Source organism: Myotis lucifugus, unplaced genomic scaffold, assembly GCF_000147115.1.
Source record: "Myotis lucifugus unplaced genomic scaffold, Myoluc2.0 scaffold_83, whole genome shotgun sequence".
Lineage (NCBI taxonomy): Eukaryota > Metazoa > Chordata > Mammalia > Chiroptera > Vespertilionidae > Myotis > Myotis lucifugus.
In genome coordinates, this window is record NW_005871131.1 from 2,278,221 (window position 1) to 2,290,310 (window position 12,090).

General features: G+C 46.0%; 1 protein-coding gene across 1 annotated transcript in view; it reads left to right on the forward strand.

The window, feature by feature from the left end:
• Nucleotides 1–12,090, forward strand: part of CACNA2D3 (calcium voltage-gated channel auxiliary subunit alpha2delta 3) — an 807,563-nt gene that overhangs the window by 734,574 nt on the left and 60,899 nt on the right. Inside the window, exons 31-33 of the mRNA XM_023755701.1 lie at nucleotides 3,596–3,671; nucleotides 6,820–6,872; nucleotides 8,369–8,424. Of these exons, the coding sequence (XP_023611469.1) occupies nucleotides 3,596–3,671; nucleotides 6,820–6,872; nucleotides 8,369–8,424 (185 nt within the window). The remainder of the gene's footprint in view (nucleotides 1–3,595; nucleotides 3,672–6,819; nucleotides 6,873–8,368; nucleotides 8,425–12,090) is intronic.

Genomic DNA, 12,090 nt, shown 5'->3' on the forward strand with positions numbered 1-12,090 from the left:
CCCCAGAGCAATTGCCTTTGGCCCCGACATGTAAACTACGGCCTTTGAAAGTGATCTGGGGAGAACCCTGAGCTTCCTGCCATCTGGCTGTCAGGGCGGTTGCCAGGGCAAGGGCTCTCCCCGGCAGGCCAGCTGGTCCGGCCTGGCCCAGTGACCCCACCACAGCCCCTCAGCTGGGATTTGAAAGTTGACTCTGGACATTGGTAAGGAGACCTTATCTCGGGCAGCACTTCCTGTGACATTCCAAAGAGACTCTGGGATGGGGCACAGGACTGAATTCCAAGCATTTCCTGGAACCTGTCAGAGCCTGCTGCTGAGCAGAGCGAGGTGGGTACAGCTGGGCCCCATCTGATTCTGGCCCTGCCACAGGTGCGGTAGGTGAACCCGGGCATGAGGCTAGGCTGGCTGAGGTTTGGCTTGCATCGCTGAGAAATGGGCTGGTTAGGAATCTATCTTGCAGGGTTTAGAAGAGTACCTCGCTCGTGGTGGCTCAAAAGATACTGGCTGTTGTTCTCCTAGCCCTCAGCTTAGAAGTCCAGGAGCAGAAGTTCCTGTGTCACCTCTTGATGACCCCACACAGCTTCTTGGGGTGCCTGGCACTGCAGTACGTGTGAATTTTACACCCTGGCATGTGCGCCAAGGAACTAAGAAAATGAGGAGGCCTGTCCATCCTCCCACCAGCTGGAAAAAGCCTGAGTCAATTCCCATCGCATTAAACACCAGTCCCAGTAATTAATAATGGCAGTGAACACCATGCAAGTACATCACAGCAGCCCTGCCCTCTGCCGGACGATTCCTCTGTATCGTGCACTGTGCTAATTGCAGGGCATGTAACCTCAGTGAATCACCGCGACCACCGTGAAAGGCAGCCGTGCGTGATTCTCAGCCTTTACAGATGAGGAAATTGAGGCACCAGAAAGGTAAAAAAAAGATCACACACACACAAAACATTGTAATAAGTAGATGAGTTAGGATTTGAACTCTGGTGTCACTGACTTCAAAGCTGGCATTTTAACAATTAGGTCACACTGCTGTCACTTGGAACTTCGGGAACCAGAAGGTATTTACTCCATCTAAAGGAGTTTTAAGAGCCCAAATGCTAACAACAAAAAAATAGGCTTTCTGTCACAAGGATCATAACAGGCTAGGTCACAACATTCCAGTATAGTACTTCCTCGTGCCTGATCATTTAAATCCTGGAACATCTCCGCGAGTCATTTTATAAGAGAAAATGAAGCCCCAGAAGAGGGTAAGCAACCTGCTCAAGATCCCACCCCGGATAAATGGCAGAAGCAACCCCTGAAACCAAGGCCCAGGCCCTCACACGCTCCCCTCAACCTCTGCTGCCTCTCACCCCAGCTCCGGCCCAAGTACAGACAGAGTTGGGCGGAGGAGAAGGATGAAGCCAACAGTAATTCTTGTGAAATCCTGTAGAAATCCCGTGGGCGAGTTTGCCGACTGTGGCACGGTGGGCCAGGCAGGGACCCATTAGGGTTGTCCACTGTGGTCCACAGTCGATTCTGTGGCTGGGTCACCCTCAGGGCGCTGGTGATGGCTGTGAGAAGTTTGGAGACTTCCCCAAGCCAGAGACCTGGCTGGTCGCTCACTGCCGGCACAGCACTGAGTGTGCTCCACGTAAAGCACTGCATTACTTTGGAAGGGGTTCCTGTGGGGCGAATTCCTTGCAGTCATGTAGACGTTCACGTAGCATCGCGGTGCTAACATGTCGTCAGGCAGCTGCTGTGTAACCCAGGCTGGACTTTAAGTGTCGCTCCTGAGGGGTGCCTGGCATGGGGGAGGGGGCCTGCGGGGAGGATGGGCTGCATGTCTCCTTGGGGAGAGGGTGTTTGCTCCATCTAATAGCAGTTAACTTGCTACTAGAAACCGTCATTATCCTGTACTTGGTAGAATTGTTGGTGGGAAATTAAAACATCTGAAACAATTGTAAAGTAGAACTTCTGAGTATAGGTCATACTTGGGACAAAAGGTATGCTTTTATCATCAATGGAGAAAAAAAATGTCTACTTATGTCATAAACAGCACTGATTTCAAAAGTAAGAATATACTCACTGTTATGGAGGTGGTAGGGGGTGGGAATTACAACCAAGGGGCCAGATGGTTTCCAACACATTGTCAAAGTGTTGGTCCAGGCATGTCTCCTAGTGATTGAGAACGACAGGATCCCAATGTTCCTTAATCCAAGCTGGCCCCTCCCAGCTCCACTCCACCTTGGAGACATGGCCAAAGGGGATTCCGTCCGGGGCTCAGAATGCAGTTCAGAGCAGCCTATTTCCTGGGGGGTATCCTGGTTTACACACAGCATCCTTGACAAACCAGAATGACTGTCCCATCAGTGTGGGGGGTTCTCCTATCCCTTCACCACCCCAATACCTTTATTCCCTGTGTTCTTCAATTTCCAAGTGTCACAGACCAAAATGAGTTTGTCCACCCAGCACTAGGAGGGGCAAACACTAACCACTGAGAATTGCAGTGGAGAAAGATGGGCGGTTTTATTATGAATGGTGCCACCCAGGAAAACGGAGTGGGTTTTTAAGGGTATGAGGGCAAGTTTTAATTGGCGGACCTTGGAGCTTGGCCACTTGTAGTGAGGGGCATCAGTAGGGGACGTTCCTAGTCAACAGACCCTCTGCTTCTGAAGGAGTTCTGGTGTTCAAGTTGCGGTTACTAGTATGTCCTAGCCCTTTGGTTTCTTGGGAGATGGGGGCTGGGGGTCGTGGGGTGGGGCTTTGGTTCCAGTGCAGCTGGAGGCCAAAGTTCTCTCCTCTATGCTTGCTTCAGCTGCATGATGTGCCTTTTTGGTCTGTTGTCTCTGAAAAGCCACTCAGCATCTCATTAAATAGGAGAGGAGCATTTTGAGCTGGTTCTGTGGTTATGCAAGAGCAACATGCCTGTGTCCCCAGTCCTGGAAGTTGCCATGTTTCTGGGGGGAGGGCTGAAAAAATATAACTTTCCTCCACCTGCTAAGTTCTTCTGGCTGGGCTAATAATCAAAGGAACAGAATCAGATTCACAGGAGAAACTGTCCAAAGTGTATTATGCGCATGTACATTCAGGGGTCTATAAGAATGTGACCCAAAGCTCATTGGACAGTTGAGGTTTATGTGCCAGGGGTCTGTGAATTCCCAGGGGAGGTGGGTAATTGACAGGAAGATGAGAAAGAGAGGACACGGGGCAAACGAATCCCTGCTGGGCAACCCAGAAACAAGGGGACAGAGGGTCTCCCTGTTGCCCGGATCCTTCCCATCTGTTACTCAATGCACACAGGCTGGTGCCCTTCCCGAAGCCGGCCTTTCCATCTGAATTCCCCTGGGCAGGAAGAAGGCGGGTCAGAGGTTCTTTCTGAGTCTTTTGTTTCTTTAGAAACATCTTAAAATCAATATCCCCAAAGGCACATTGTGGGTGGCACAACGCGGGTCCCCTTCGCCGTCCTGTCGTCCTTGCTAGGCCTGCCCTGATTGGCGTTCGTCACTGCTACCCTGACGTAGTGTGAGTGACAGTTCACCTTGCTGAGCACAGCATCACGTGGTTCCTGTGTTTGCCCACTTCCTGAAGCTCCTTTCCATTCTCTCCTGCAGAATCACCCTCTATGACTACCAGGCCATGTGCAGGGCCAACAAGGAGAGCAGCGACGCCGCCCGGGGCCTCCTGGATGTAAGTACAGCCAGTCACCCATCGAGCAGCTGCACGGGCTGCCTCCCTCCCAGCAGACCTTTTCCGTTGGGGTAATCAAGCTATCTTTTCCAAACCAGCAATGTGTGAAAGTATTTGCTGGTTTTACTGGTTGAGCAAAGTCACTTATGTTTAAAGCCAAATTTAGTGATTATATGAATGACAAACACATCTAAAGTCTTTGATGTCTGCAGCAGCCCCCTTTTGATGGGTAGGACAAGGGAGAAGTTTTGAGGATTTTCTTATTATGATATAAAAGAGAATTTAGTTTGGTTTAACAGAAATCTTCCTTTTGGTTTGTAATAGAGCTGTTAGCCTATGAACAAATTCACTTTTTTTCCCTTTTAATCCTCACCAGAGGACATTTTTTTCCATTGATTTTTAGAGAGAGTAGGAGGGAGGGAGAGAGAGAGAAAAACATTGATGTGGGAGAGACACATGGATCAGTTGCCTCCCACAGGCACCCCAACTGTGGGGGGTGGGGGTGGGGATCAAACCCAGGTAAGTGCCCTTGACTGGGAATTGAACTGTAGACTGATACTCTGACCACTGAGCCACTATAGCCAGGGCCAAATTCACATTTTGGTAATAGATCCTCACCCCTAATCATGCTGCCACTGACCTTCAACATCATTTCCCTGGTGCTGTTTCCATGGCTGATGTCACAGTTGAGGATCCATCAACATAGCTATTGCAGCATTAGAACATGGCTTTCTGACTGCCGGAAATTAACTGCTATAATTTACTCCCAGTTGTTGTTGTTTTTTCATTGTTTTTTGTTTGTTTGTTTGTTTGTTTTTTAATCCTCACCAGAGAATATGTTTTTATTGACTTTAGAGAAAGGGGGGGGGGGGGGAGAGGAACATCAATGTGAGGAATATCGATCAGTTGTTTCCCATACACACACCCACCAGAGATCAAACTCTAAACCCCAGCATGTGTTCTGACCAGGAATCAAACCCATGACCTTTTGGTACACAGGATGATACTCTAACCAACTGAGCCACTCAGGCCAGGGCTACTCCCAGTTTTAAAATATAATTTATAATGTGCAAGCAATGTAAGTTTGGCCACCAATAAGTTGAAAACACACATACAAAAAAACCCCAACACCCAGATATAGATACTTCAATATAGTCTAGCATATGTATATAAACATAACCCTTGTATGTTATTATTTTGTAAATTCCAAAAATTAACCTAAAATTTGGTTTGAAGCACAAAATTTAAGAGTCATTTTGGTTTTAAAATATAAATACACACCTTCTCATTTGCAGATGTACAATCTTGCCCGGGGATTATTTAAAAACTAAATATTTAACATGGTTCTCATACACCGAGGGAGCAGGAAATGATTCGAAGCTAGAGAATTTTCGAGAGGCCACTAGGAACTAAAATTTGGACATTTTGAAAACACTGCTTTTCAGTGAGAATCAACCTTTCTTCCCAAACTCAACTTCCCTAACCTTAGCATGACTATTTCCAGACTTAGAAAGTTCCCAAGATATGTTTTCATCATTAGGCTTAAAAGCTCAATGGCTTTACCCTTCTGAATGATAATGTATATTTAAATGTTTTAATCCCGTATTTACATAATCCATCCCTTTCCCCTTACATTGAGCCAGTGTCTGGCAGGAAATGCTCAAGTGTTCCTCCCCCTGGCCTCAGGGTGAGCTGCCCCTGCGCCTGCCCCTCCCCTCCTCCAAAGCCTCCTTAATCCTTTTCTTCCTTCTCTCCTCCTGGACCACACTACCAGGACCACTGAAAGGTCGCTATCCATCCCAGCAGATACAAAGACAGAACTGTCTCATGGTCAGGTAACCTGGGTCTTTTGAAAGAAAGATGATTATTTTTTTGAGCCCGAAGAATTGTAATGGCAAATCCCCAGGACTACAGGGTTGCATTTGGTTTTAGGAAATAGTTAATAGTTCTTATCCTTATCTGACCCTTATCCTGAGGGCCCTGCGATTCAGGAAATGACAGCGAGACACTCAAATCAGAGCAAGAGATGCTGTCTGAAATCGGAGTGGGCTCCCAGCAACCCCAGTTGGTGGTGGTTGCTCTGTTTATTTCCTGGTTGGTTTGAAATAGGGAAGTTTCAAGAATGGTTTGGGGTATATAAATTGGTTCTTGTTTTATGTAAAACCAGATAATCCCCCCATTCCTAGTTCTAGTCTTTATCATCAAACTGCTCAGAAGGGAGGATTAAGCAGACCTCACTTAGGAAAGTGGGATTTGGAATTTCAATTCGCTGATATCTAAATGCAACCACAAAGGATTCTGAGATTTTTCCGGACCTGCCATCTGGAGCCCAGGCTTTGCCAGTGTCTTTGCCTGTCTTTCAAATCTGCCCACCACTCACATATCTGACATACCTGGGTACAAAGAACTGACTGACGGGGAGACGTGGTACTTTCCAGAATCCAGGAAATTGAATTATCCACATAGGAAATTTCACAGAGTAAACAACCCAACTGCTTTTTTTAATTAAAATATTCTGAAATAAAGATTAGGCTGTCAATGCCTTCTTTTATAGAGGGAAGGGGATTTTCTGCAAGGATAAAATCACATGTTTATATGGTTATCTTTTTTTTCAAGTCCAAATATGTAAGTGTGAGAAAAGGCAGCTTAAATCCTACATAAATCATGGGCAGCATTAAAGTCAACTATATGCAATTTTTCCTTGTTTCCACGAATGACACACAGTGATGGCGAGCGGGGAATCATTTTTCCGAGAAGCAGCCGCGTACATTTGAACTTAGTTCTGTGATCCCAGCACCTCAGCATGAGGCTGTGCAATATTAGTCCCTAGAGGGCAAAGGTCTAAGCATCCTTTGCTGAACTTCCTTCTTCCTCCCAGAGATAACCCCCGTATTAGATCACGTTTATTTTACTCGTAAATCACCTCTCACTACAGGAGAGTTCAACGTTTTAAAATGTTAGTTTTGGGATACTATTTTCTTTTTTTTTTCTTTTTTTTTTTTTTTAGCTAGAGCACCACTGGTTCTTAACCTGATATAATATCAATCTCTCTCAAAGAATAACATTGTCGATGTAAAGCCTTAGGTTAAACTACAAATTTTATGTGTGATACACTTTTTTTTTGAATGACCTGAATTCTTCTCTTTAGCCTTATAATGCTTTCCTTGCTGCAGTAAAATGGATAATGACAGAACTTGTCTTGTAAGTACAATTGCTACATTTAAAAGAATATGACTGCTTTTCTTGTGTATTATTACGTGAATTGGGAGACTCTACTTCATGCTTTCAATAACCGTTAGATCCATAATACTTTGAGATAATCGCATTGAAAACCTCGAAGTACCGAAAGCTGAGACCAAAAATTATCTTGTATTAAGTTATTCACGGTCACTGCTTATGCCCTTATATCATTGTTTAGCAGACTAACAGCTTGCAATACACAAATCAAATTTATTTATTGTGGTCACTGTTAAATTTAACATAGATGTCTGGCTGCTGTTAACGCAGCCTGGGTGGGCTGTGGTCTGAAGAACAAATTACCAGGGCTGTCCACTGTGCTACTCGGATGTCTTGCCACGTACAAGGGTGGGGCCGGTGCAGTCAGGGGCCACGGCTGGAGCTTTTCTCAGGTGTGATTTCATTGTTGACCCTGTCACATTGCCGTCCTGTTTGGAGGGTGCTGGATGCATCGGTGACCCAGGTCAGAGTGAAATGGCACAGAGGTGAAAGGCTTGACTTCCAGATGAGATGATGGATATGTTACAGAAACACTGCATCTCACAGGAGGAGGGATTCCATGGATGGCATGGAGGCCAATCCTCAAAGCTGCACCAAACTCTCCCATTCTCATTTTCCTCATTAGGGTTCCAGCTCTGTGGGCTTAGGCAGACTTCTTGCCATTTGGTGAACAGACATTGTCTTCTCTCTTGCTTTCATGTAACCTACATTCATTTAATAATTTATAATTCAAATGGGGAGTAAGCTCTGCATGTACATAGGAGACAGAAAATGCCATAACAGATACCAGTGGGACTTTTATTGAGAGTAAGTTGCTGGAGATACTAGCCATGTGCCTGAAAAAGAAATGGTCTGTGTCCATTCATTTCGGAGGAGGATTTATATGACTTTTGCATTCTTTATGAGCATTTGAGAAATTTCAATTTTTTTAAATGTGCATTGTGGTCTAATTTCATAAAGAGAAATTTGTCCCATCTGTCCCTACACACACACACACACACACACACACACACACACACACACACATCACACACACATCACACACGTGGCTGAACAAGCTTGCATTGAAGTATAAATTTTGAAAGCTTCCTTTATTGCTGCAGGTCATAGTCTGTTATGGAATAACCCGGGCAGGGGGAGCCCTTTAGAAGTTGACTTTTTATATGTACTGAGACTACAACTAGAAACTCTTTCGCTGAGGAAGCAGAATATTTCTCAGCAGAGTCCTCGAGTCTAGGAAAACCTGACTCCAGGGTTCGGTTGGCTTTGGTGATAAAATAGCCTTTCACATACGAGGTAAAGCCAGTGGAAGGGCGGCGGTCACTGAACCAGCCATGTCGCTATCTCCAGATTGCGATGCCCCTCTTTCCAAGCAGGTGAGCAGTGCTGGGAAACGCACGTCGCTCTTCCATTCAGGGTGTGGATGGCCAAGTAACATTGGGCTTCTCTGTCACTTCTAGGTTCCTGGTGGAATTTAACCTCTGCAGTTGGTGGCACTCAGATCTGACAGCTAAAGGTAAGCAGCCACTGGCGTCGGCTTCCCAGCTCAGAGTGATGAACCCTGGGTTCACTGGCTGCTTTTCATCAGGGATGTGCTCCCATGAAACTACTCAGGACAAACTGATGAGTTTGGAGCTCTGTCAGCAAAGGCACCCTTTATGCTAAGTGCAGTGCCATCCAATCTGACAAAAATTCCACAACCCTCATTCAGCCCATGTTGAATAATCACTTTGACCTGTGTCCTTTACTAAGGCTTAGAGGTCATACATTGCACAGGTGACGTTATCAGGAAGCTGCTGGGCAGTGCTGAAATCTGAGGGAGACAGAGGTCATACATTACAAGGTGACGTCATCAGGAAGCTGCTGGGCAGTGCTGAAATCTGAGGGAGACAGACACAGTGCCTTCTCAGGCTGAATGGAGAGATAACTGCTCTGTTTTGTTTCAATTACCTTCGTAAAATAGAAATCTAATCATAAAACTTTTCCTGCCCCCAAACCTTCAGTGATTTGAGTGGTAATTAGTAGAAGCTCTCATAGTCATGAGTTGTGGAGTTAGGTCAGTATGCATTGAGTCCTGGCTCCAAGATTGACATTTGACAAGCTAGCTGCTCTGGGCAAGGCTCAGTTTTCTCACAGTAAGAAAAATACGTAGTTGGTGCTCAATCTTTGCTTACTACATACCCCCCCTTTTTTAATTTTTGGCCAGGTATGACCATTATAGTTACTGTCATCATAGCTTTGTAAATTACACTTAGGCCCATTTTTCCTAAATTCAGAAACTCACTAAGTTCTTGTTAGAGTATGAGATGCAGCAACACATGCAGAGTTCGATGCATGGATACACGAGCATGGATAACAGTGAACGTGACCCAAGTGTGTTCAGGTCGGCTCTGTCCTGGGAAGCTGACAGCCCCGTGGACCAGGCCCAGATGCTCTGCCTTCATCCACACACACTGTCTGTTGACACTTTGGGCATGGGCTTGGTCCTTGCCCCTTCCTGCTGGGTTGGTACCATCTTCGAATGACAGCCAGTGCCCATAGTCTCACTTCTACAGACCTAGCCTTAAGGAAATAAACTGAGATGGGAACCAAGGATTCTATGTAGGATGATCATCAGCAGGGAATTTGGACTGCAAATACCAGCAACTCTTTACATGATGAACAATAGGGAACTTTTGTTGTTGTTGTTAATCCTCATTGGAGGCTATTTTTCCATTGATTTTTAGAGGGAATGAAAGGGACGGGAGAGACATATCAATTGGTTGCCTCCCGCACAGGCCCTGACCAAGGCCACGGATTGAGCCTGCAACCAAGGCATGTGCCTTTGACTGGAATTGTACCTGGGACTCTTCAATCTGAGGGTGGACACTCTATCCATTGAGCCAAACCGGCTAGGGCTATGGGACATTTTAAGCTAAATTACAACTCGTTCACAGGAAGGCATAAAAACCTTTTTAAAAGATCTTGCTCCTGAATATTTTTACCAGGTTTGAAAATGCTCATGAAATTAATTAATATAACAAGAAAAAAATAATATAGAAAAACTGTATATACCCCCCCTCCCCCCAAAGCATTCAGTGGTGGGAGAGGAGAGTGTAGCGTTAAATAGGACCAACAATCAGGATGCCAATGGCGAGCCAATGAGCAGAGACCAAGATATGAATTAAAAGGAGGAGACTCATGCACCCCCAAAGAAAAGTACCTACATTTTTCTCATTTAAAGAATATGGTATATGATTTGGGAAAGAGAGATGAGAAGAAACCTACTAAATGGGTGCTTGTTACCTTTTTTTTAATTTTATTTTCGCATTTGACTAGCTTTCCCACAATTTTACTACTTGTGGTAAAAATAAAGATAAATAAGATTAAGAGAGAGAAAAGGCAGATCAATGGAGGCTAAGAGAATGGGTGCAAGTTAGTTAAAGGGCTGCAATCTCTGGCACACTGGAGCCCGGGGACAGACCACCAGCCCGCCCCACCAGCCCTGGCTCTGGAGGCGGCTTAACCCGAGTGTAGGGGCTGTGGTTTCCGAGTCAGGCACCTTCCTGTGCCACTTGCTGGCCGCGAGGTTCTGGGTGAATCACGTGGTCTCTTTAGGCTTTGATTTCCCCGTTGGCCAACAGACAACAGGAGACATGATGTGGTTGTGGGAGATGAATGAAAGGGTGGTGTGTGCAAGAATGGCAGGTGGGCGTGGGCGATGGGTGGTCCTCATGTTCTGGGGGGTGGTGAGCGTTTTGGCCCAGGGGCCTGGCCAGGGAGTGTGCTCAGTGCTGAGGGCAACGGGCTGTTGTCTTCTGTGGTTTATGTTTGGCGCGCCTCCTCACACCGTGTGCCTGCCTGCTGTGGGGCTTCAAGGTGAGGAGGAGGATGTGTTCCTTCCTCGTGCCAGCCTCCATTCCCACTTCCCCATCCTTCCCTGGCGCGATTTCCTGCCCCACACCTGCCACCACAGGCATCAGCCCAGGCTCTGGTCTGGTCCTTCAAATCTGACGATTAGTTTTTGAGTCTCTGCTGAGTACCAGTCATTTGGGAGGGATTTCGCCTCCCACGGGTCATTGCAACATCTGGAGACATTTTTGGTTGTGGCAACTGGGGATGGGGGTGCTACTGACATCTAGTGGGTAGAGGTCAGGGATGCCGCTAAGCATTCTCCTACAGCACACAACTGCTGACAACAAAGAATAATTGAAAATGTCAATAGAGCAGTCCCCCCTTATCTGTAAGGGATATATTCTGAGACCCCCAATGGATTCCTGAAAGCATGGATAGTTCCAAACCCTATATACCCTATGTTTTTCCTATACATACATATCTATGCTAAAGTTTTATTCATAAATTAGGCACATTAAGAGATTAATAACAATAGCTAACAATAAGAGAGAATAATTATAACAATATACTATAATAAAAGTTATGTGAATGTGGTCTCTCTCCCTGATAACCAAGATGGCTACTCAATGGCCGATGGGCTGTAGCATATACAGCATGGACACACCTGACAAAGGGGTGATTCGTGTCTCAGGTGAGATGAAATGGAGCTGTGTGAGATTTCATCACACTGCTCAGAATGCTGAGCAAGTTAAAACTCACAAATTGTTTATTTCTGGAATTTTTCATTTAATATCTTTGGACTGTGGTTGACCGTGGGTAACTGAAATCACAGACAAGGGGGGACTACTGTGCTGCCACTGTTGAGAAACCCTAGCGTAGACCAAGGGGTGGGGTGTAGGGTAGGGGGCGGTGGGCTTTGAACTCATGATGCTTACAGAAAAACGTGTGCAGGTTCCCTGTCTGAAATCTCACCTCCCCTCTCCCCTGCTTCCCTGTGCACCAGTACCAACAGTGGGCAGCATTTCAGCTCAGAGGAATACAGCAATGCTTCAGCTCTCTGCATCTGTTTAAGGAAGTTTTATAAAAAGGTCCTTAATAATTCCAAGTTACCTCACTCCATTGCCACACCATGAGACCTTTCCCCACAAACTCTAGGTAAAGTCCTTGTCCAATAATCACACTGTGGATGCATGTTGTGCTCATGTGTAGTGCTGTTCCGTTTGCAGAATGCTGGCACCAGGTTACCTTCAGACCCTTCCGCTTACCTGAGAGGTGGGGGCTGCTAGATCTGTCCCTGAGCTTTTCTGAGGCACCCAAGTCAGACAGCTAAGAGAGAATGGGCTCAGAC